Source organism: Falco rusticolus, chromosome Z (genome assembly GCF_015220075.1).
Source record: "Falco rusticolus isolate bFalRus1 chromosome Z, bFalRus1.pri, whole genome shotgun sequence".
Taxonomy (NCBI): domain Eukaryota; kingdom Metazoa; phylum Chordata; class Aves; order Falconiformes; family Falconidae; genus Falco; species Falco rusticolus.
This window is the reverse complement of record NC_051210.1, coordinates 22326517-22346151: the sequence shown is the minus strand read 5'-3', so window position 1 is coordinate 22346151 and position 19635 is coordinate 22326517. Positions and strand designations below refer to the sequence as shown.

Here is a 19635-nt window from a genome sequence, read left to right as displayed (position 1 = left end):
GCTGGAGCCTATTTCATCTCTATATTTGATCTATATACTAAACCTTCTGAGAAAAAGGTTTGCACTATGAGAAACAGTCATCAGGAGATAGAATAGCTCAAGGGATGCTTCACACCTCTGGGTCATGAGGTAAAACCAAACTCACTCCAGATCAGGTGTGATGGAGACCTATCCAACAGGTTTTTGATAGGTTCTGCTGGCTGGATGATGAAAATACAGCTCTGGGGACTGATCTACCATACCATCTGTAGCATAGGTTCTTGAAGTCAAGGCTGTAAAAGCATGGTGTCAAAGGAGGGGAAGAAAGCCTGTACGGCTGTTCTTTTGATGGTGTTTGTTCTCCGGGTAGAGGTAAGGTTTTATCCCCATACTTAAAAAAAAGATTCTTACCTTTCAGATGCAGTAATTTCCCTTTTGAGTTGCTTTTGCTTGAGATTTTATGTATTCCTCTCAAAGGTGAATGGTTTGCTATCTTTTTGGTACAAGTTTTATAGTATCCAATCCTGGTTTCCTTGTGCAAATGACAATTTGATCTTGAGTGCAATGAAGGCAATTGCATCTTCAGCTCTTGAATCTTGCTGGATTGCTTTATAATACTAATCTGTTTACATCATCCAAAAATACCCTTCATCTGACAAAATACTCTTGAACAACTGTTTCTTAAAGAGCAAATTGTTTATACTTAATATAATTTACAGTAAGCAGAAGTGTGTAGTTGTGGAAACCAGAATATAAATTGTGGCATTCTGGAGATCCGTGGCATTTTCTTCTCATGTGCTAAAGAATTTAAAGCTTACTCCTAATTTAAAGTTTACTCCTTAGAGGTTTTATCATTCAGAAAATACTGCATTGCTGAAAATAGTATTTTGTGAGCATAATAAGTTGTTTAAATTTCTAAAGCCTTTTAAGGGGAGTTAAAAATATCAGATAAAAATCTCTTGCAGTTTTGCAAGATGGGTGCATATCAGTGAGGTAAGTGTCTTGGTCCTGTGTACGGGAAAGGAGAAATGGAAACACCGTGGCATCACAAACAGTGGTGCGTGGGTAAGTGGCTGGCCTAGAGGCTGGAGCTGCTTCCTTTCACTGAGATTCAAGCACGGCATTAAAGAATGAAAAGTACACTTTTATTATTGTTATTATTAGTAACAGTACCATCATAATTATTATTGTTATTATAATCATCACCATTCACCATCATCACCATCGTTATTCCTCCTTTGCTGAACAAGGACAGCTACAGCCGCTCCCCGTTTGAACGCCCGTGTGCTTTCACTTTCCCCTGCCGTTAGAAATACGGGACCGGTGCGTCCCGCGGCCACGCGGGAGGGGCGGGGCCCGGGGCACGCGGCGGACCGCGCCACCACCAATCGGCGCCGGAGGCGGGGGGGCGGGGCGGGGGCGGGGCTCCTCCGCCGCGTGCCCCCAGCCCCGCCTCTCCTCTCCCCACCCCGGGCGGCCGCCGGCCATGCTTGGCGTGCGCCGTGTTGCTGCCGCGCTGCTACCGCTGCGGGCGGGGGCCCCGGCAGCCGCCATGTCTACCCTGCTGGTCAACCAGCCGCGCTACGCCTGGCTGAGGGAGCTGGGCCTGCAGGAGGAGAACCCGGGCGTGTACAACGGGCGCTGGGGTGGCGGCGGCCAGGTGCGGGCGGCGGCGCGGCCTGTGGCGGGGAGCGGGCCCGCGGGAGCCGGGCCCTGCGTGGGCGCGGCGCGGCGGCGCGGCCGGGCCTCGGCGGGGCCTGGGGCGTTGCGCCCCCTGCGCTGGGTAGAGGGGCGAGCGCGGCCTCGCGGCTTAACCGCCCCCCTCCTGCTCTAGGTGGTGACGACCTACTGCCCGGCCAACAACGAGCCCATCGCCAGCGTCCGGCAGGTGAGCGCGCCGTGGCCCGGGCCGCCGGGGCAGCTGGGCGGGCGGGGGCCCTGCGGCTGCGGGGAAGCGGGGAGCCCCCCGGGTGCGGGTGCCGAGGCGTCGGTTCGGGAGCGGCTGCTGCCCCTCGGCCAGGCTGGCGAAGGGCGGGGACCTGCCGGCGGGCGGCGGCCGGGGCCCGGGGCTGGTGGGGCCAGGGCGGTTGACGGAACTCGCCACAGCTCGGGCCGTCGCTGGAACAAGCCTGCGGCATCTCCGGGAAGAAAATCGAGCTGTTAACCTCCCCTCCGCCCTCACCCCCAGCTCCCCCCCCACCTCTCTACATACAGTCTTGCAGGTTTTCTTGGGAAGAACGAGGGCTGCTTCTGCTCCTTTCCGTTTTTTTCTAGGGGAAGTTGCAGAATCCACAGGGGTGGGATGTGGCTACTCAGTGGAGGTTGGTGGCCAGGGGGAGGTATGAAGGAGAGCAACGTGGCATTCACGTGGTAAATCTGTGAAAGTTTTTAGCATGAGAATAGCGCTACATCGCTAACCTACTCCTTTTGAATATTAGGACTCCATTAGACTGTAATTAATTAATGTCGGTGAGGCTGGTGGAGCAGGACAGTCCTCACCTCACAGCCTTTGTTTAACAATGCTATAAGATAAGTTATATGAGTATATGATGAATGCCTCCCTTACAGCTGTTCTTTAAGGAGCATACTTTGTCATCTGAAGGAAAATTCCTCCTCATGTTATTTTTTTTTTTTTTCTGAGGCAGCACATACGGTTTTTCTCAACAGTAATTTCAAGCAACTCAACATGCCATCTTGGGACCAAACTAGTAGAATACAAGCTGCCAGTGAAAGTGGTATTCTGTAGTGCAGTACTCTCCACTACAAATACATTGAGTTGGATGCAGAAGCTCTTCTGTGCTGTTTGTTTTGGGATTTTGGTTTTCCTAACATGCTTCTAGAAAATTCCTAACATTTTCTTTGACATGCTTCTTCATGTAGGCTAGTTTGGAGGATTATGAAGAAACAGTAAAGAAGGCTAAAGAGGCATGGAAGGTCTGGGCTGATGTAAGTTAACAGAGACTTCACTTTTATAACGTATCTCTGGCAGATAAAGGCCGTTAAATTGCCCTGTCAGGTGGAGGTGTAAAAATATGTTTGTACTGTGTATGTTGCATTAAAGCAAAAATTTGCAGTGAGGAGCTCAAGAAACAAGCCCAGACAACTTGCGTACATTACCATTGAGGTACAAAGATGAGGGCATTGACTTGTCAGAAATGTTTGTTTTTAAAAGTCTGGCAAATATACCCAGGCTTGTGCCTGTAAGCCATTGCCAATGGGTCTGCTGAAGTTCAGAAACTTTGTAGCAAGCAAATTATCCTTGTAGGTGTGTTTAACTTCATGTTTCTGCATGCTTTCTCCTGCCGGAGAGCTCTGCAGTCTGTTTGGACGTCTGACCTATGGCAGTAATCTTGTTCTCAAGGGGTGAGGAGGACTGCTGGTTTTGAGTGTGCTTTTTTTTTGTTCACCAGCTGCTCTGGTATCTCACAAAACAGTTGTTACTGTAAAACATTAATGGTTACATTGCTGTGTCAGACAATAGGTAAGCTATTTTTCCTTATTCTCAGTGCACCTTTACAAGCTATGTCCAGCCAGCACCCATTTTCTTGCTAGCCATGCCAGGCTTGGTTTTTATAGCTACCTGCTATTTCTTTGATACAAACTGAAACCTGGATTTTTTTAAGGTACTGCGCGTTATGTATTTTATCCAAAGCAAAGTAGTTTACCTTTCCTGAAGAGAACAGACTTCAAGACAAACAGAACAGCTTCTTTAGCTTCCTCAGGATATGTTAGTACATGTTCTTTTGTTATAATTTGTGAATATAGTGTTGGTGAGTGCATGCCAGTTTCTAATGTGTTTGGAAATAATCTGAAAGCAATCTTAACACATAATAAAGAATCAACAGATCGAATGCTTTAAAGCCTCATCTCAAAGTTGGTTTTTTTGGGTTTTTTTTGTTGTTGTTTGTGAATTTTGGTGTTTGTAGTGAGCTTATCTGAAACATTTGGCCTGTAAAGATGGTGCTTGCATGGTTTATGTATTCCCCACCTCCCTCATCCCAGAGAACTGCTGTTCTAATTCTGTAAATCCGGTTGCATTTATATGGTTTATTATTAATCCTGGCTACTGATTGTTATCTAACATACTGATACCACATAAAAAAATATATCTATTAATACTTGGTATATAGGTTTGCTTTTTCCATGATCAAGGCTTCTGTGTGTGTCAGGAATGACTAGCAAAGTAAATGTGAACAGCCATTGTCAAAAATGTTTGTGATGTTAAATTGTGCTGTTAAATATGCTTCAAAAGCTCAGAAACCAGTGAATGTGCTTTTATTAAAAAATACTTGTTTCTTGAGGTGCAGCTGATTATTTGGGGGCATTGTGGGTGGTGTAGCTGGACAGAAGTAGCAGAACTAATAATCTGAATGCTTCTAGCAATATTCAGTGGAACTGAAGTTTTGAACAGATATAAATGTATGCAGTGTTACCAGTTTCTGTGAGGCAGGAAACAATTTTTTGTAAAGCAGTGTATGTGATAAAAATGAATGAGCAATAATGTCTTGGGAAGATAGGGGAAAAGTACAACAATCAGTAATTTCTTTCTGCAGGGGTAGAAAACTAAAAATATATATGCAGCAGAAATCACAGATGTTCAGTCTCAAATAATTCTTCTGTTTTCTTTTGTTTTGACTAGATCCCTGCACCTAAGCGTGGAGAAATAGTGCGACAGATTGGTGATGCCCTGAGACAAAAAATTAAAGTTCTAGGAAGCTTGGTAAGGTGTTTTAAGAAGCAGCTTAACTTTGTGGGGTCGGTTTGTCAAAACGTTGTTCTCAGTTTTTAATGTACCACTCTGTGATACTAACTTTTAGTAATTGTTAAAATGCTGTTAGTTCTATTAGCTTGCCAAAATTAATTTTAATTTTTAAAAATTAACTTAATTATATTTAATTTAACTTTTTTAAAAAAGGAAAAGGGGGAAAAAAAATGTAAGATTGCATTCTGGCATCCTACACTGAAGATGATAATGTATAATAGGAAAAGGAAGTGTGATTCATTTTGAGCCTGTACTCTTACTGGGAGGAGTGTTGCAGCTGCTGTCCTGCTGTTTTCCCACTTGCTTGTCAGATAGGGCATTGTCTGATACTAAAAGTGTCCTGGAAAAGACCTTCCTCTAATGCAGAGCTTTTAACCTTGAGCTCTTTTTGGTGATCCGCAGGATTTTGTGAACTGACATGTGGAGGTATAAGGCTTCAGAAGGTGAGATGGTCTTAATGAGATCTTCTTGCAGTGCTGTGCAGGACATAAAGGTTGAAGGACTGCTTCTTTAAAACACTTGGTAGTTGCTAGGGACGAAAAGGAGACAAGTGGGAAACTTCGCTTTTACAAGGCTTGCCTGTATGTGCCACTATTCAGAAGAAGGTGTCAGTTAATAACTCCATGTAGTCAAGCCCATATTGTTAACCTATAAAACCTTGTTCTGCCGTTTCCCTTGATGTTGTGTTGTCAGCAGAGTTTCTGTGGTGGAATTGGAGTGCTAATGTAGTTTGTATTCAGAAATGGTACAGCTTCCTTGGTGAGCGTGGACAGACAGAATGTATGTATTGATGTATGTTCCTTGGACAAAACTTGTTGCTTAGTGCCAGAGCATTTTTCCAGTTTTCCTAAACAGATAATAAATCTGTTCAGCTCTTCCAGGATAGGGGGTGAACTTCAGGGTGAAAGCTGTGCAATAGGTATTGAGGGTTTAGGACTTCTCCTGGCTTTAGGGTATGTAAAAGGGAATGATATGGCAACTCGCCTTTTCATATGCCATTGGAACTTTATAGCCTTGCCTCACAATGTCCTTGTCAAGTATCCATATGGATCTCTATCGTACTTACGGACTCACTGCTGTGTTTCATACTAAATATGTCTGATGCTCCTCTATTTCTGGTCACTGAGGAGGCTATTCCTTCTCTCAAGATGACCATGGATGTTATACAAATACCTAGAAATACATTTAGTCACCTTTATTTTAACCTTTGCATGGGGAGTAAAATATTGTAGCAAACCTTTGAACCTGATTCCTCACTTAACAGCTTTTTCAAAGTACAATTATCAGTCTAACGTGGTAGGTGTTATCTGTATGAATGTCACAGCTAGATACCAGAGCATGACTGTAAAATTAAGTGGGGGTAAAAGGGTGACTTCTTAGTTCATAAGTTAGTGAATTTTCTCACTTTTGCAGGAAAATGTCTTAAAATACCAGCTGATTCTTACTGATAGTTTATATGGCTGCAGTGTACATCTAATGTGCCTTTAACAGAAGGACATAGCTTAGGATTGACTTCAGCTTAATAAAAAAAGTATTAAAAAATCAATCCTAAACATCCCAGGTTACTAACATACTAGAGATGTGTAGACATTTTCAGCAGTGTCTGAAAATGGAATCCCTCAAACTCACTTTGAGATGTTATGAAATTAGTAGTCTGCTTTTGAAAAATGTAAATTACTTTCACTTTTGCTAGTGCAGGGTAATCCCTCTTTTCCAATTTATTCTGTGCCTGGTCCACAGTATGTACAAATGTCCTGATGGAAATTCAGTGTTTTGTTGATCTAAACCAGTGCACCTTGCTACTGTTGGCTACTCATTTCAGTAGATTATTTTTAATTTCATCTGTTCATTACTGTCTTCTTCTGATTTCCTCCTATTGAATGTGACTCCTGTCTAGTTGTCTATTGTGATCTTTCTTTGAGCTACGGATAACTTGGGAAGAGGTGAATCTCTTCTAATGGAAAAAATGTGTATTAAATCTTACTTGGTTTACAAATACACCTGACATTAGTGGGAGACAAAGTGTATTGGGCATGTAAGGCAATTTTTTAAAGAATAATTTTGTTTTGCTCTTCTTTTTTTCAGGTCTCTTTGGAAATGGGAAAGATTTTTGTCGAGGGTGTTGGGGAAGTGCAGGAGTATGTTGATGTCTGTGACTATGCTGTTGGTTTGTCCCGAATGATTGGTGGTCCTATTTTGCCTTCAGAAAGTAAGTATGTGTGTATGTATGTTGTTTTTTTGGGGTTTTTTTTGTTTTCTTGCGGTTGTTCTTTTGTACAAATGAAGAGATGGAGATATATCTTAAATATACAGTGATGTAATGCAGCAAAATCTCTGTACTGTGAGTTATCTAGGGAGCATGTTGTCTAGGATTAGATGTGCTGGTAAGCAGTAGCGCCACCTAATGAAGTATCTAGCCTGTGGTGTATATCAAGGGGCAATAGATTTTTCTCTCCACTCTTTGAAGCATTAGATTCTCTTTGATTTCTTTGTTAATGCAGGTGCTAGAGGAAAGTATGTAAAAATTCAGTGGTGTACTTAGAAATGAGGGACCTTCTTGTCAGTTAGCGATCAGCAATCACCATTCTGTTAACTGAGTAGTTAAAATAGTAACACTTTGTGTTGTTAAATTAATAGTTTTTTTCACGATCTAGATAACTTTGTTCCAGTAAACTGCAGAGCACATACAATACAGCTGTCCACAAGCTAATGCTCTGGTGGACAGAGAAGTGATACTAGGCCCCTTGCTTCATGGTTTCCTTTATTAAAAAATAAATTAAAAAAATATTAAATGGATGCAAATTGCATTACATTGTTTCTTTGTTTTCAGGACCCGGCCATGCCCTTATAGAGCAGTGGAATCCTGTTGGTTTAGTGGGAATCATCACAGCTTTTAACTTCCCTGTAGCTGTTTATGGGTGGAACAGTGCAATTGCCATGATCTGTGGAAATGCTTGCCTCTGGTAAGGTAACAGCTCTCCAATGTACTGACGATATTTTAAAATTAGCTAATATCTCAGGCATTAGATTGTTACCAAATATCTGGTATTTCTGTATATTTGATTGTATTTCATGTGGGCTTAATTTCTGTTTATTTTTAGGTTCACTTGTAGTCAAAGAGCTTTGTTTTCTTTTGGGGTCACTCTTTTACAAGATATTGTGATTCAGACCTGTCCAGGACTTTGCAAAATGGCCTGTTAATAAAGAACTCAGGTTGATGTCTTGCAGCAATGATAGTGAATAGCTAATATTTTCAGAATAGATACAGCTAACATTAGGAATCTAAAGCAGCTTTGCTTCCTCTTCCAGCCTCTGTTCCATTTTCAGCTGCTTCACTCCGTCTGGCATAGCTCTTCTTCATGTGGGTTTCAGTAGAAGCTCTGAATGCTCAGCTGTGCAAAAACCACACTTGATTTCCTGTCAACGCACAACTGAAAACCTACTTAACCAAATTGTGCTGTGTTTTAGATACCATAAAAATTGATATTTGAATTATTTCTTACTCTTGAAGAATTGAAGAGAAAATAATGTCATTCGTCTTTTATATAATTTTTTTCTTTTTAGGAAGGGTGCTCCTACAACATCCCTCATTAGTGTTGCTGTTACAAAGTGAGTTCTGGTTTCTTTCCTTTCTGTTTTGCTTTTTGAATAACCTCTTTTCTGTTTGAGGTAGTGCTTAATGGTCAGAAGAACTACTTTCCCCTTGTTACCTAAGAAGTAACAGAATATATAGGATGTTACCTATACTGTTAGCCATTTTTTTCTGGGACCAGGGATGTGCCTTTGCTGAAGTAGGGCTAGCTGAGTGGTTTGATTCCTTGTAGAAGATTAATTGCTCATGCAATTTATCTTCCCTGAATCACACATCCATGTTTCAGAATTACCCCTTTTTTTGGGAGTTTCAGCCCAACGTCAGCACCCAGTTTCTTGTCAGATTCTTCTGGCTGGCTGAAGATGCCTTCACCCCATCTTTAGAATCCAAACCCAGTAAAAACTTAGCTTGTGTTTCTAGGGTTCAAAGCCCATTCTTGACTAAAGGGAGAAGAACTCCAAAGAATAAATGTCATAGTGGTACTCTAGGTTTATTGTTACTTCACTTACTATATTAACATTTTAAATACTTACCTATTGTGTGCTACAAATAACATCTATTTTTAAATCCTAAATGTAAGTAAGCCCTTTAAAAATAACTGATTAGTAAGTCTTGTAGTTTTGATATTAACTCCTGAGAACAATGGCCCCAAACGACTTGAGAGTATTTTATGTAGCTCCACGAAGTTATATAAATATCTCTTTCTAATGGTGAAAAACTGTGGCCAAGGTTTTTACAGACTGATGTAATTTTTGTCCGTGCCAGTTGTGTGGATGCATAAGAAGTATGTTTTGTGTTACTTTTGTGTGAGCTGTGACACTGAAGTCCTTGATGGGAGAATTATGTACTGTACAAACTACTTGTCAATTAACTGCAAGACTGCTGCTTTTTATAAGTAGCTTTTTCATGTGCGTTGTCAGACAGCTTTAATGGTTCATTCCCTATTATATGCACCTGTTGGAAATCTCAGATTTTTACATCTTTGATTCTAGGATAATTGCCAAAGTCTTGGAGGATAACAAAGTTCCAGGAGCAATCTGTTCTCTGGTTTGTGGTGGAGCAGACATTGGGTAGGTAACATTTCTTGTGTTTTGTGAAGATGATATAGAGGGTAAAAAAATATTCTGAGGTACTTGTTGTGAAGAAGTTATTCTGATCTCCAGGAGTTCGCAGTACATGCACATAGGTGTTGCCATAATTTTTATCAGCTGGTCTGAAACTCTGCTGTAAACATCATGTGAATTTCTACTTGCTGTTGTAAGTTCAGCTGCTAGCAAGTAACTTATCAGATGCTTAATGAAGAGAAATGATTAAGTCTGTACTTCTGCATATGCTTACAGCCCAAGATTACAGCTAATAAATTCAACTCATGTTCTTAGGAGTTTTCAATTTCTAGCCCATTGGTCTTTCAGACCACTTGTAGAGGAGAACACTTCCCCATTTTCCATGCTCACATAGGACTCTGCACTTGCTTATAGATGCATACCTGTGCTTGGAAGCTGTACAAATCATATTGTTTTATTGTTCCAATGTGGCAATTCCCAGTACAGATATATATTCAGATGTATCTTTTGAGCATTTCAAGACAAGACAAAAGACATAGTAAACATTAAAAATGTCATAGGTATGCATATTTTCTTGGGGAACGTAACAGTTGGAGCTGGTCTCACTACATACTTCAGATTGAATTTCAAAATTAGTACAGGTGATGCTGTTATGGTCTGAAAAGGGTGAGGGAAACAGCCTTGTTCCTTTTTTCTGGCTAAGAAGAAGCTTTCCTGCTGCCGGCCCAGTCACTTACCTGATGTTTTCAAAGAAGTGGTTCTGACTTTGAGAGATCTCCCTGGTTGAAGTTGGTTTATGTGGAAGATGCAAGCAGCTCTTCCAGCTGTCTGCTGTTTGAACATGGTGGTATGTCTCCCGTCATGCAGAACAGCAATGGCGAGAGATGAGAGAATGGACCTGTTGTCCTTCACTGGCAGCACGAAAGTCGGCAAGCAAGTAGCGCTTATGGTTCAGGAGAGATTTGGTGAGTGTGTGGGGTCTCTTCTATTTCTTTGCGTGGTCGGGAAAGGTGAGGGATTCCCATAGGTTAAAATAACAGCTTCGCTTAGTTCTTGTGTGACTTCCCCCCCCCCCCCCCCCCCCACCTTGGTGCAAATTAGATGCTGCATTTTTCAGTAAGCTCTGTTACAACTCGGTGTTTTTTTCCGGGATATCCACAAATCCATGGTCCTACAGTTAATTTGGGTCCAGGGGATGGTCCATGAATATAAGTGAATGGAGATTATCAAGATGAACAGCCAGGGCTTGTGGTCTTTTTGGCAGTGTGTTCACGGAGAAATGGCCCCTTGTCTTTTGTTCCTTATAAATACAGGAGAACAGTTACGATTTTTGAGATGCTGTGTTTGTTGCAAATGCTTAAAAGTGTATAGGCAAGTCCACGCACAACTGCTGGACTCTTAGCTCTTTAGTTTTAATCTTTGTAGCACCTTCTCTTCTTTGTCTGCATCATAGTATCTATGATAGAACTTACTCTGTTTTCACCTTTTCCTTTCTAGTGCTATTTTGCACTAAAAATACTAGTGCTGTTTTTTTAAGCTTCTTTCTGCAATAACTGTTCTCCAGTTATTTCTATTCACAGTATGTGATAAATGTAGTATTTGGTGTAATTTTCTGCTTTAGCTAGAGTGATAGTTGAATATGATGCCCAAAACTTTTGCCTGTCCAGAAAAATAGGTTTAATGAAACTTAGCTCTAGGTAGAGGTGACCTCACTGAATGAGGTGCAGTGAATACATGTGCACATGACATAACTTGTTTTGTGTCTTTTTATTAGGTCGAAGTCTGCTGGAACTGGGAGGAAACAATGCCATTATTGGTAATATTCAACACAGAATTGTTGTTCCGTATTTGAAAGTATACAAATGTTTGTAACAAATTATCCCTTTGTTCTTTCCCTGACCCCGGGTTTTCAAAAAATATGTAGTAGAATGTTGAGAGTTTTCTGTCTTCAGTACTGTGGAGGGGTAATGTTCTAAGATAAAAAATGAAAGTTCAAGCCTCTTACATGTATTCACTGTTGAAGTGAAGAAAGGAATAGCTAAGCACTGTGGCAGAAAGAAAATACAAGGTAGATAAATTCCTAAGTTGCTGTCCCATTGTGCTGTAACCTTCTGTTTCGCTTTTCTCACATTCTGAACAAATGTAAGTGCCTATCTAGAATATTAAGCTCTTCTGAAAATCACATTCAAGCAGGTCTGTCTCTTCTCCTTGCTGCTTTGCAGCCAGTAGCATAAACTTGCATTATACTTCATAGTTTACTTTTTTGTATGGAAGTCCTGCTTTTTGTGGAATTGGCTTTGAATGATGGCGTAAACATTGGTTGGACTTTGTCCCAAATTTAGTAGTAACTTTTGATGCTTCAGAGAGTTCTGTGGGACTGGTTAAGCTGAGTGGTATTTAAGTTTTAAATAACCCAATGTCTTTTAGCCAGATGTATTTGTTCAGTTCATTTATATTTCACATTATGGTACACCTGTGTATTTTAGTTACTTTTTTCACTTGCCATCTGGATACACTTTACCATTGTTTCTCCATGCTTCTAAACTTCTCAGTGAGAGGACATAGTGAAGAAATGGCAAGAAACAGCTTGTAGTTTCTTGAATTAAAATGAAGCTGAAGTCCTTTGCAAGCTTTATTGTGCAAGGCTCTTTTCAGTATTTCAGACCTAACATTTACGTCCAATTGTGTGTGTCTAATTCCAGGTGTATAAGTAATAGGAGTTTTGAGGTGTTTCAGTGTATCTTAGTGTGCTATGCTAATGCTACCTATTCCTAATGTTTGTTGTCCAGCCTGACAGTTTATTATGTTGTTTAGTGTCTGAAGTCTTGCAAACTGTCTGTTTACTTCAGTAACATGCTGATATTCTTAATTTCTGTTAAGTGTTTGAAGACGCAGATCTGAACCTAGTCATCCCATCTGCTCTGTTTGCCGCTGTGGGAACAGCGGGTCAGAGATGCACAACTGCTAGAAGGCTGGTAAGTAAATCTGTATTGTCTGGTTTGGGTAGCTCTGAATTTAAACTTAGTTCCAGATTAGCTCAGAAGATGCCTGGCAATTCCTGGTATTGTGGAGAGCAACAAATAATCTTTCAAACACGTTTTTACTTTGTCAAAAATCTGTGTGATGGCCAAATACGATGGTAGTTTGTCATTCCAGTGTAATTCTAGCTCTAAAGAGTTTCTTTGTATGTGTTTCTAGAAGTACCTGGGGCTAAAACTCAGGAAAATAAAATTTTATATACCTCCTGTATTTCTCTCGGTTTTCATTGCCAGAGCTTCTTTGCTTTTGCTTGCTATGAATTTTGGCGCAGGGTTTAGATTTCACCAAAGCAAGGGTGTGTCTGTTGCTTACTTTATTATTAATTTTTAACCAATCATTTTTAACAAGTTTAAAGGTGTTAAGTGTCAGCCTGTGTCTATATAGTCTTTTCAGAATTGGGTTTATTGGGTAAATATTGTCAAAATTGATGCAGGTTAACTTTGGGTTTATAGGAAGGGCAGAGTATTTGTCCTAAAACACGTAACTGAAAAGTTTGCAGAACACATTGATACCATTGATGTGAGATGGGGTAAAATTAGATTTTTGTTTCTTTGCTGTTTTTAAACCTTCATGGTAAAGATTTAAAATCTGCATTTCATGGTGTTAGTGCTGTTTTGAGGCCTTGCTCATGTGTTTATTTTTAACTTTGGGATTTGCTGAATATGAGCAACACTATCTCCACACTTCATTCAGCTCTCTTGAAAGTGCAGTAGTACTTCAGAAATAGTTGCATAGGCTGAGCTGTCTTGCAACCTTCTTACCACATTTCATTTAGTTCCTCCATGAAAGCATCCATGATGAGGTGGTGACAAAGCTTGCGAAGGCCTATGCCCAGGTCCGCATCGGTGATCCATGGGATTGTAAGTAGCTATTTCCAAGTCATGGGTTTAGGAGACAAGTTTCTGTTTGTTTCTTTCTGTTTAAATTCCAAATAGATGATAGGTCAAAGCTGTCTAATTTTCGCAATTTACCAGGGAGTGAGGTAGCTGGTTTCATTTAGAATACAAACTCTGAAAGGGAGATTAAGAGTCCAGCTAATACTGCTTATCTTGGACAGATAGATAATTACTTCCAAAATGTGATCATAAGAATATTTGCAAGTGTATACAGTTTTGCTGAAAGCATGTCTTTGGATCTTTTGTATTTAGCTGACACTCTGTATGGGCCTCTTCATACCAAAGAAGCAGTGAAAATGTTTCTTGATGCAGTAGAACAAGCGAAACAACAGGGTGGCTCTGTGGTCTACGGTGGAAAGGTGACTGACTTTTATTCTGCCTGCTACATTTAGTGTTCCAGGGGAAAAAAATACAATAATGTGGTGGCTTAGGCCAAGATTGTATCTCAGTTTGTCCTGTCAGCCATTACAGGATGTTAATCTGAGAATGTCTGAATTGCAGTCCTGTCCTTAGGGCAAAGATGGCTCTACTTAAGAGCTATCTTCTCCTCCAAGAAATGGCTAAGAGTTTTTGGCTGTTCCTTGCGCTCCCTAGTTGCAAGTGATGGTGAAAATATGAACAGGAATATAAATGGTGAATATCAAATATATAACAAAAATTGTTATTCTGTCCTTGGATTCACAGTATCAAACCACTGGAGATTCAAGAGCCACTTGCACATCTTCATCATAAGGGATGTTTCATTCTCATGGACATAACATTCTGGGAGTTCTTGTCTTGCATTGGCACCTTCTTTATTCCTCATACCTGTAAAGTTCTAATCAGTTTACTAATCAGCTGATGAGTAGGAGAAAGGAGGGAGGTTTTGTCAGCTGCTAGACTCTGAGATTTGATTGCCTCCTTAGTAGACTAAGTTATGTTTCTGCATTTTAAATACTTCAACAAGTAAATATTACCTACTCAGATGACGTGATCTTGTATTTCTGATGGCTAGGCACAGCTATAGTAACCAGCCATGAAGTATGCAGTTGATGTGCTAGTACTAAGCAGGATGCTGGTTTGAACTTACTTAGTTTTTTCTTTTTTTGTGTTTTGAAGGTTATAAATCGCCCTGGAAACTATGTTGAACCAACCATTGTGACTGGCCTTCCTCATAATGCACCCATTGTCCACACTGAGACATTTGCCCCCATACTGTATGTGCTGAAATTTAAGGTAAAGTAATAATGGGGAATTAGTCAGGTGTGAAGGATGCTAACAGATGAGTCTGGAGGGAGATTTCAGATGTATGTCATGTCCATGTAATTGTCCCAGCACCTCAAGAAATGGTAACTGATGTTCTGTACTGTGGGGTATGTACTGTAATAGTTTACCTCAGTGTGTAGCTGGTTGTATGTACTGCCATTTATGCCATGGCAGGGGGGTTGGAACTAGATGATGTTTAACGTCTCTTCCAACCCAAACCATTCTATGATGCTATGATTTATGCTTTTTTTCTGTGAATAATACTGGAGTTAAATGAGAGTCTGGACAGGAATAGATTTTTTTTTTTTGTTCATGTCAACCTGCTCAAAAGCATATTGTATGTTTTGTGCAGTGGTGGAGTTAACCTACACCTGACTTGGTGCACATGTATCTGCCAAGTGGCATTTAGTATATTTGCATTATGGCTGTTGTGTGGTGTTTTTTTCCTCACTATGCTTCTTTGTAACTGCGTTGCTTTGAATGGTCATGGTTTAACCACTGGCATGTGTTCCTTCTAGGAGGAAGAGGAGGTGTTTGCCTGGAATAATGAAGTAAAACAAGGTCTTTCCAGCAGCATCTTTACCAAGGATTTGGGAAGGATTTTCCGCTGGCTTGGGTATAATTTAAATTATTTTTCTGCCTTCCTGAAGCCTAAGATCACAGTCTTTGGTGACTTTTGTAAACCTATGCATAATGCTAGCTAAGCATTTTATAGTCCTCATTTTTGGGAAGGAGCCTTTCCTGATCCTGAGGAGTAATTGTGTCTTTATCTTTGTTTGTAGACCGAAGGGGTCTGACTGTGGCATTGTGAATGTCAACATCCCAACCAGTGGGGCTGAGATTGGAGGCGCTTTTGGTATGTTACTTAGGCTTTTTTCTTGATCCTTTAAATTATTAAATCCTCTAGCATCAGGTCTAAAGACTTGGTATTAATCCTCAGACATTTTTTGTTTTTTATAAGCTGGTGGGATTTTTTTTCCCCCTTGTAATTCTGGAAGAGAATAAGGCATTACTACTGTAAAACTAACTGGTATAATTTAGGTCTCCTCACCTTATTTTTCAAGGTTTTAATCAGTCCATTTAAATTACTAAATCTGAAGAAATCATTGAAGTTAATTTTGAGTTATACTGCTTTAGAAAAAACAGAAATTGAGTAGAGGTAGTTTGATTTCAGCTTTACAAATATCTAAATTCGGTTTATAAATATTCCATGTAGCATTCCCCCCCCCCTGACCCCATCAAGGGAATGTACCTCAGAAGTATATGTTCTGGATCTGTTTAGACATGTGGCTGCATAGAAAGATGTTGTTGTGTATGTTTGCATGTCTATGTAAACATTACAGCCTAAGACTTTCTCACAAAAATACTTTAAACACATTTTTGCCTTTATTTCTCATTTTTTGTATATACTGAAGGAAGTGGGGGGGGGGAGAAGAGATATTCATCTTACCATTTAAACAGTGCAAGAACTAGCACATTGTTGTACTCTGTTCCATGTTAAAATACAAAAAAAAAAAAAGCTTTAAAACAAGCTGCTCTAGTGCCAGCATCATGAAACTTTCAACTGCTGGAAGATCAATTTTTGGATCAAGCAAGAGGAGAGAGCTAGCAGTATGAGTTGTATTCAGATATAGAACAAGGGCAAAGAAATAGTTTTTCCCATGAATTTTTATAAAATGTATCACCTAGAGTTAGTCCAGATTTCCATGCTCCGAAAAAATTTTCAGGTTTTCATTTATAACCTTCTTCCTACAGGTGGTGAAAAGCACACTGGTGGGGGAAGAGAATCTGGAAGTGATTCATGGAAACTTTATATGAGACGGTCTACTTGGTAAGACAGACTTTTAAATTCCAAATAAATGCAAAAGTTCAAAACATATAAATCCTTGACTGCGGAGGTTGTCCTCACTGAATGTGAGATAGCCATGTGTGAGTGTAATTGCCATGCAAGAATTTACATTGTCTTCCTAGTAGAAGATGATTTGAAGGGTCTAGATGGAGACCTTTCTTTGCTCTCTGTTCCTAAAAAGGAAAAAAACCCCACTAAACAACCTGGGTTTTTTTCCCCTCTTGCTTGATTTTAAACTTAGCTTGTTTTTTTTTAATTACTGAAACTTGCCAGGAATTATGTGAAGTGACAACCACTGTGAGGGGGCCACTGTTGCCAGTGGTGGGTAATTTAGCTATGTGTTGGGTATCTATCCATACATCTCCTGAGAGCCTGTGGTGATTGACAATTCCCACTCTCTGCTGCCCTCCCTAGCTTCTACCTGTGCTAAGTTTGGTTTCCATGCAAAGGTGTATGAAGACAAGAAATCCCACCTTGATTTTTCTGTATGGAGGTTCTCCTAGCAAGAGATGAAATAGAGAAATTATACTTTACTCTCTCTTTGATCTTGGGGAATGTGGTCTTTCCATGTAATAGTTACTATATTGAAAACTGGAGTAAAGTCAATTTATAACTTTAAATAGTCAAACTGCTCACAGAATTCTTTTTGTATACACGTGACAGAAACCAGAAGCCTCGTATGTAGGAAATGGACTGCATAATCTGTCTCGGTAATCAAGTCTGGTCTCTAAATACTTGTTTCTTTTCCAGTACAATCAACTACAGCAAGGATTTACCTTTGGCTCAAGGAATCAAGTTTCAGTAACGGTTTTATGAATGGCCGTGCCATGAACTCTCCTAGCATTTCAGAAACAAGCGCCTTTTAAGCCTCATGGTGAAGAAAATTAATCATCTGAAACTGACTTGCAACAAAGATACTAATTCTGTCAAAAAATCAGCTATTCTAAAATCGCTTCACTTTGTATGAAATTATTACTTCAGTCTTCAAATAAGAAGTATGTGTTTTTTGGGAAGAAGGGAGTGTGACTGAAACTAACACATTTGGATTCAGATGTCCTGAATAATCTGTTGCCTTATCACTATTATTTCATTATCAATGCTATCTGTACCCCCTGCCTCCCCACCATTTGCTGATATTTCTAGCTAGTAGGTCTATGTTTCAAACTACGTGCTGAGTTTCCTACAGAAAACTGGTGCTGTGGGGGGTGGGCAGTACAGGGCTATTTTTCCATGCAAAAATAAAAGTACATTTTGTGAGATACCTTGGGCTTCTAGGTTGTTTTTTTTTTAATTGTTGTTTTTGAGCAGGAACATTCAGCTGACTGTCCATTTTTATGGCTGTGAGAAGCATCACTGGGCTAAAAGGACTGATACGGTTTTCTTGCCCCTCTTTCAGAAAAGAGACTTGTCACCCTGTGTGTTGGGAAATAAGGGGTAAGACCAAGGGCTACTGCAGTCTCTTGGAACCTCCTCTTAACATTAGAAGGAGTCATAGCCAATTCAGGTTGTCGCAGCTCCTGTGGCACCCTACAAAGAAACCAGCTGAAGAACTGGAGATGCAGCCAGGAGGGAATACACTTCCAGAGGGAATTTGCTGGGGCAAGGCACATTGTTTATGTGTGTTTCACCTTAGATGGGGGTTTCTCATGGCCAGTGAAGACTGCAGCTGTCAGCAGGTCATTATGGAGCCTTACGCAGAATCCAGGATGAAAAAGGCACAGCGCTACTAGGCTGATTTTCACTTTCCACAGAGTAACTTCTGAGGTTTTTAATGTACCATTTTTCGGGGAGATTTCTTTGCCTCTCAGTCCTATGTACCAAAATTCCACAATCTCTGAACATGGCAGGGCTGTTAATTTTGGGCCCAGATTCTAGGACTCTGATATGGCTTTTGATTTAATTTTGATGCTAAGATATTTTAATAGCAATGTCATCAAGATTGTGTTAAAGGTGCAACATTCCACAGTGCTAGGTAGTCTTCTTTCACCCTACTATCTAGTAGGATTCAAAACACTATGTGTTTTAAACCATCTGTATTATAGAAGGTATTTTAGGTGTCACTTTCTATAGAATAAACAGTAGGCAGCCAAAGTTTTTTTCCTACTGGGTCTCTTGCAGCCAGGAGAACTCTCCTGTAGTTCTTTGTGCTTGGCCATTGAACTAGGAAATGGGTTTCATGAAATAATGTCGTGTGTTTGCACACAGAACTGAAATCCCCTAAGCAGGCAGATAAGTCGTTAGCAGATAGAGGGCAAAGAAATGATCACATGTCCTAATTTAAAATTTCTGCTATTCTGAAATTAGCACAAGTTACAGAAGCTGTATTCTTAAACACTGTTCTGTGACACTGAATGTTGTCATGAAACTTTCAACAATGAAAAATAAGTTCAAGACCTCTTTCCTCTTCTTGCTGCTTATTAATAGTGGTTTGTATAGCCTTGTTAGATCACATCTGTTGTTCTGGGAAATAAAGGTATTTTTACTCTTCAGATAAAATAATCTTGCAAATCCCTTGGTTTATTTTACAGGAATAAGGTTAACTGCCATCTGGCTTTAGATAGGTGGACTGAGGCCATGGAATGGAACAAAACTGGGATGGTGAGTCAGTTTGGTCATCGAATCATTACTTGAAAATGAGTATGAATGGAAAAAATGTAGGGATGTAATCAAGGAGATGACTGTATAGCAAACACTAAACTTTTTTTTTTGTAAAAAGGTAAACTTGACATTTTGAAATACAGCAATTCCTTCAACCCAAAGTTTTGAGTGGTTTTCCAGAGGACTCAACTTGAAATACTTGTGTAACTACCTCTGTATATTACAAGTAAGCACATTAGATCCACTTTATGTAGGCAAACAATGAGCTTTCTCTGTAAGTACGTTACAAATTCATCCTGACTTTTGCTAAGTATATGAATTACTGTTCCAAAGCTCATGTTACCTGCATTGTCATTGGACTGCTGGTATGGCATTGCAGCAGGTAATCATAGCGCCTCATCTGCTTCCCAGGCCGCTTTGAGTTCATTAGACAATTTTTGCAATTTTCTTCTCTCCACCCTATTTATTTATAGTTACCTGTTGAAGAATCCTGCCTGAGCTGACTAGCTGATTGGCTTCCAGTGAAGTGGCTCTGGGGCGAGTGCCTTCTAAAGACAGCTGCAGGTTGTAGTAGGTTTTGGCAAGGATTTAGGTGCCTATAAGCAGTTGTG

The 19635-nt window shown here is 40.2% G+C and overlaps 1 protein-coding gene across 1 annotated transcript; it reads left to right on the top strand.

The window, feature by feature from the left end:
- Positions 1-1434: 1434 nt before the first annotated feature.
- ALDH7A1 (aldehyde dehydrogenase 7 family member A1) lies at positions 1435-17687 on the top strand. Its single transcript, XM_037373316.1, has 18 exons — positions 1435-1639; positions 1814-1867; positions 2860-2925; positions 4619-4699; positions 6827-6950; positions 7572-7704; positions 8306-8350; positions 9326-9403; positions 10265-10362; positions 11172-11213; positions 12278-12372; positions 13212-13296; positions 13585-13691; positions 14431-14547; positions 15096-15193; positions 15360-15433; positions 16333-16408; positions 17177-17687. Exons 1-18 carry the CDS (start codon positions 1466-1468, stop codon positions 17229-17231), a joined length of 1602 nt encoding a protein of 533 aa, XP_037229213.1. The 5' UTR covers positions 1435-1465; the 3' UTR covers positions 17232-17687.
- Positions 17688-19635: the final 1948 nt, after the last annotated feature.

Excerpts from the sequence above, each read along its gene's own strand:
- ALDH7A1 (XM_037373316.1), top strand. The coding sequence starts at position 1,466 with ATGCTTGGCGTGCGCCGTGTTGCTGCCGCGCTGCTACCGCTGCGGGCG. Across the intron at positions 14,548-15,095 it reads TGTATGTGCTGAAATTTAAG|GAGGAAGAGGAGGTGTTTGC; the intron begins GTAAAGTAATAA and ends TGTTCCTTCTAG. Across the intron at positions 15,434-16,332 it reads TGAGATTGGAGGCGCTTTTG|GTGGTGAAAAGCACACTGGT; the intron begins GTATGTTACTTA and ends TTCTTCCTACAG.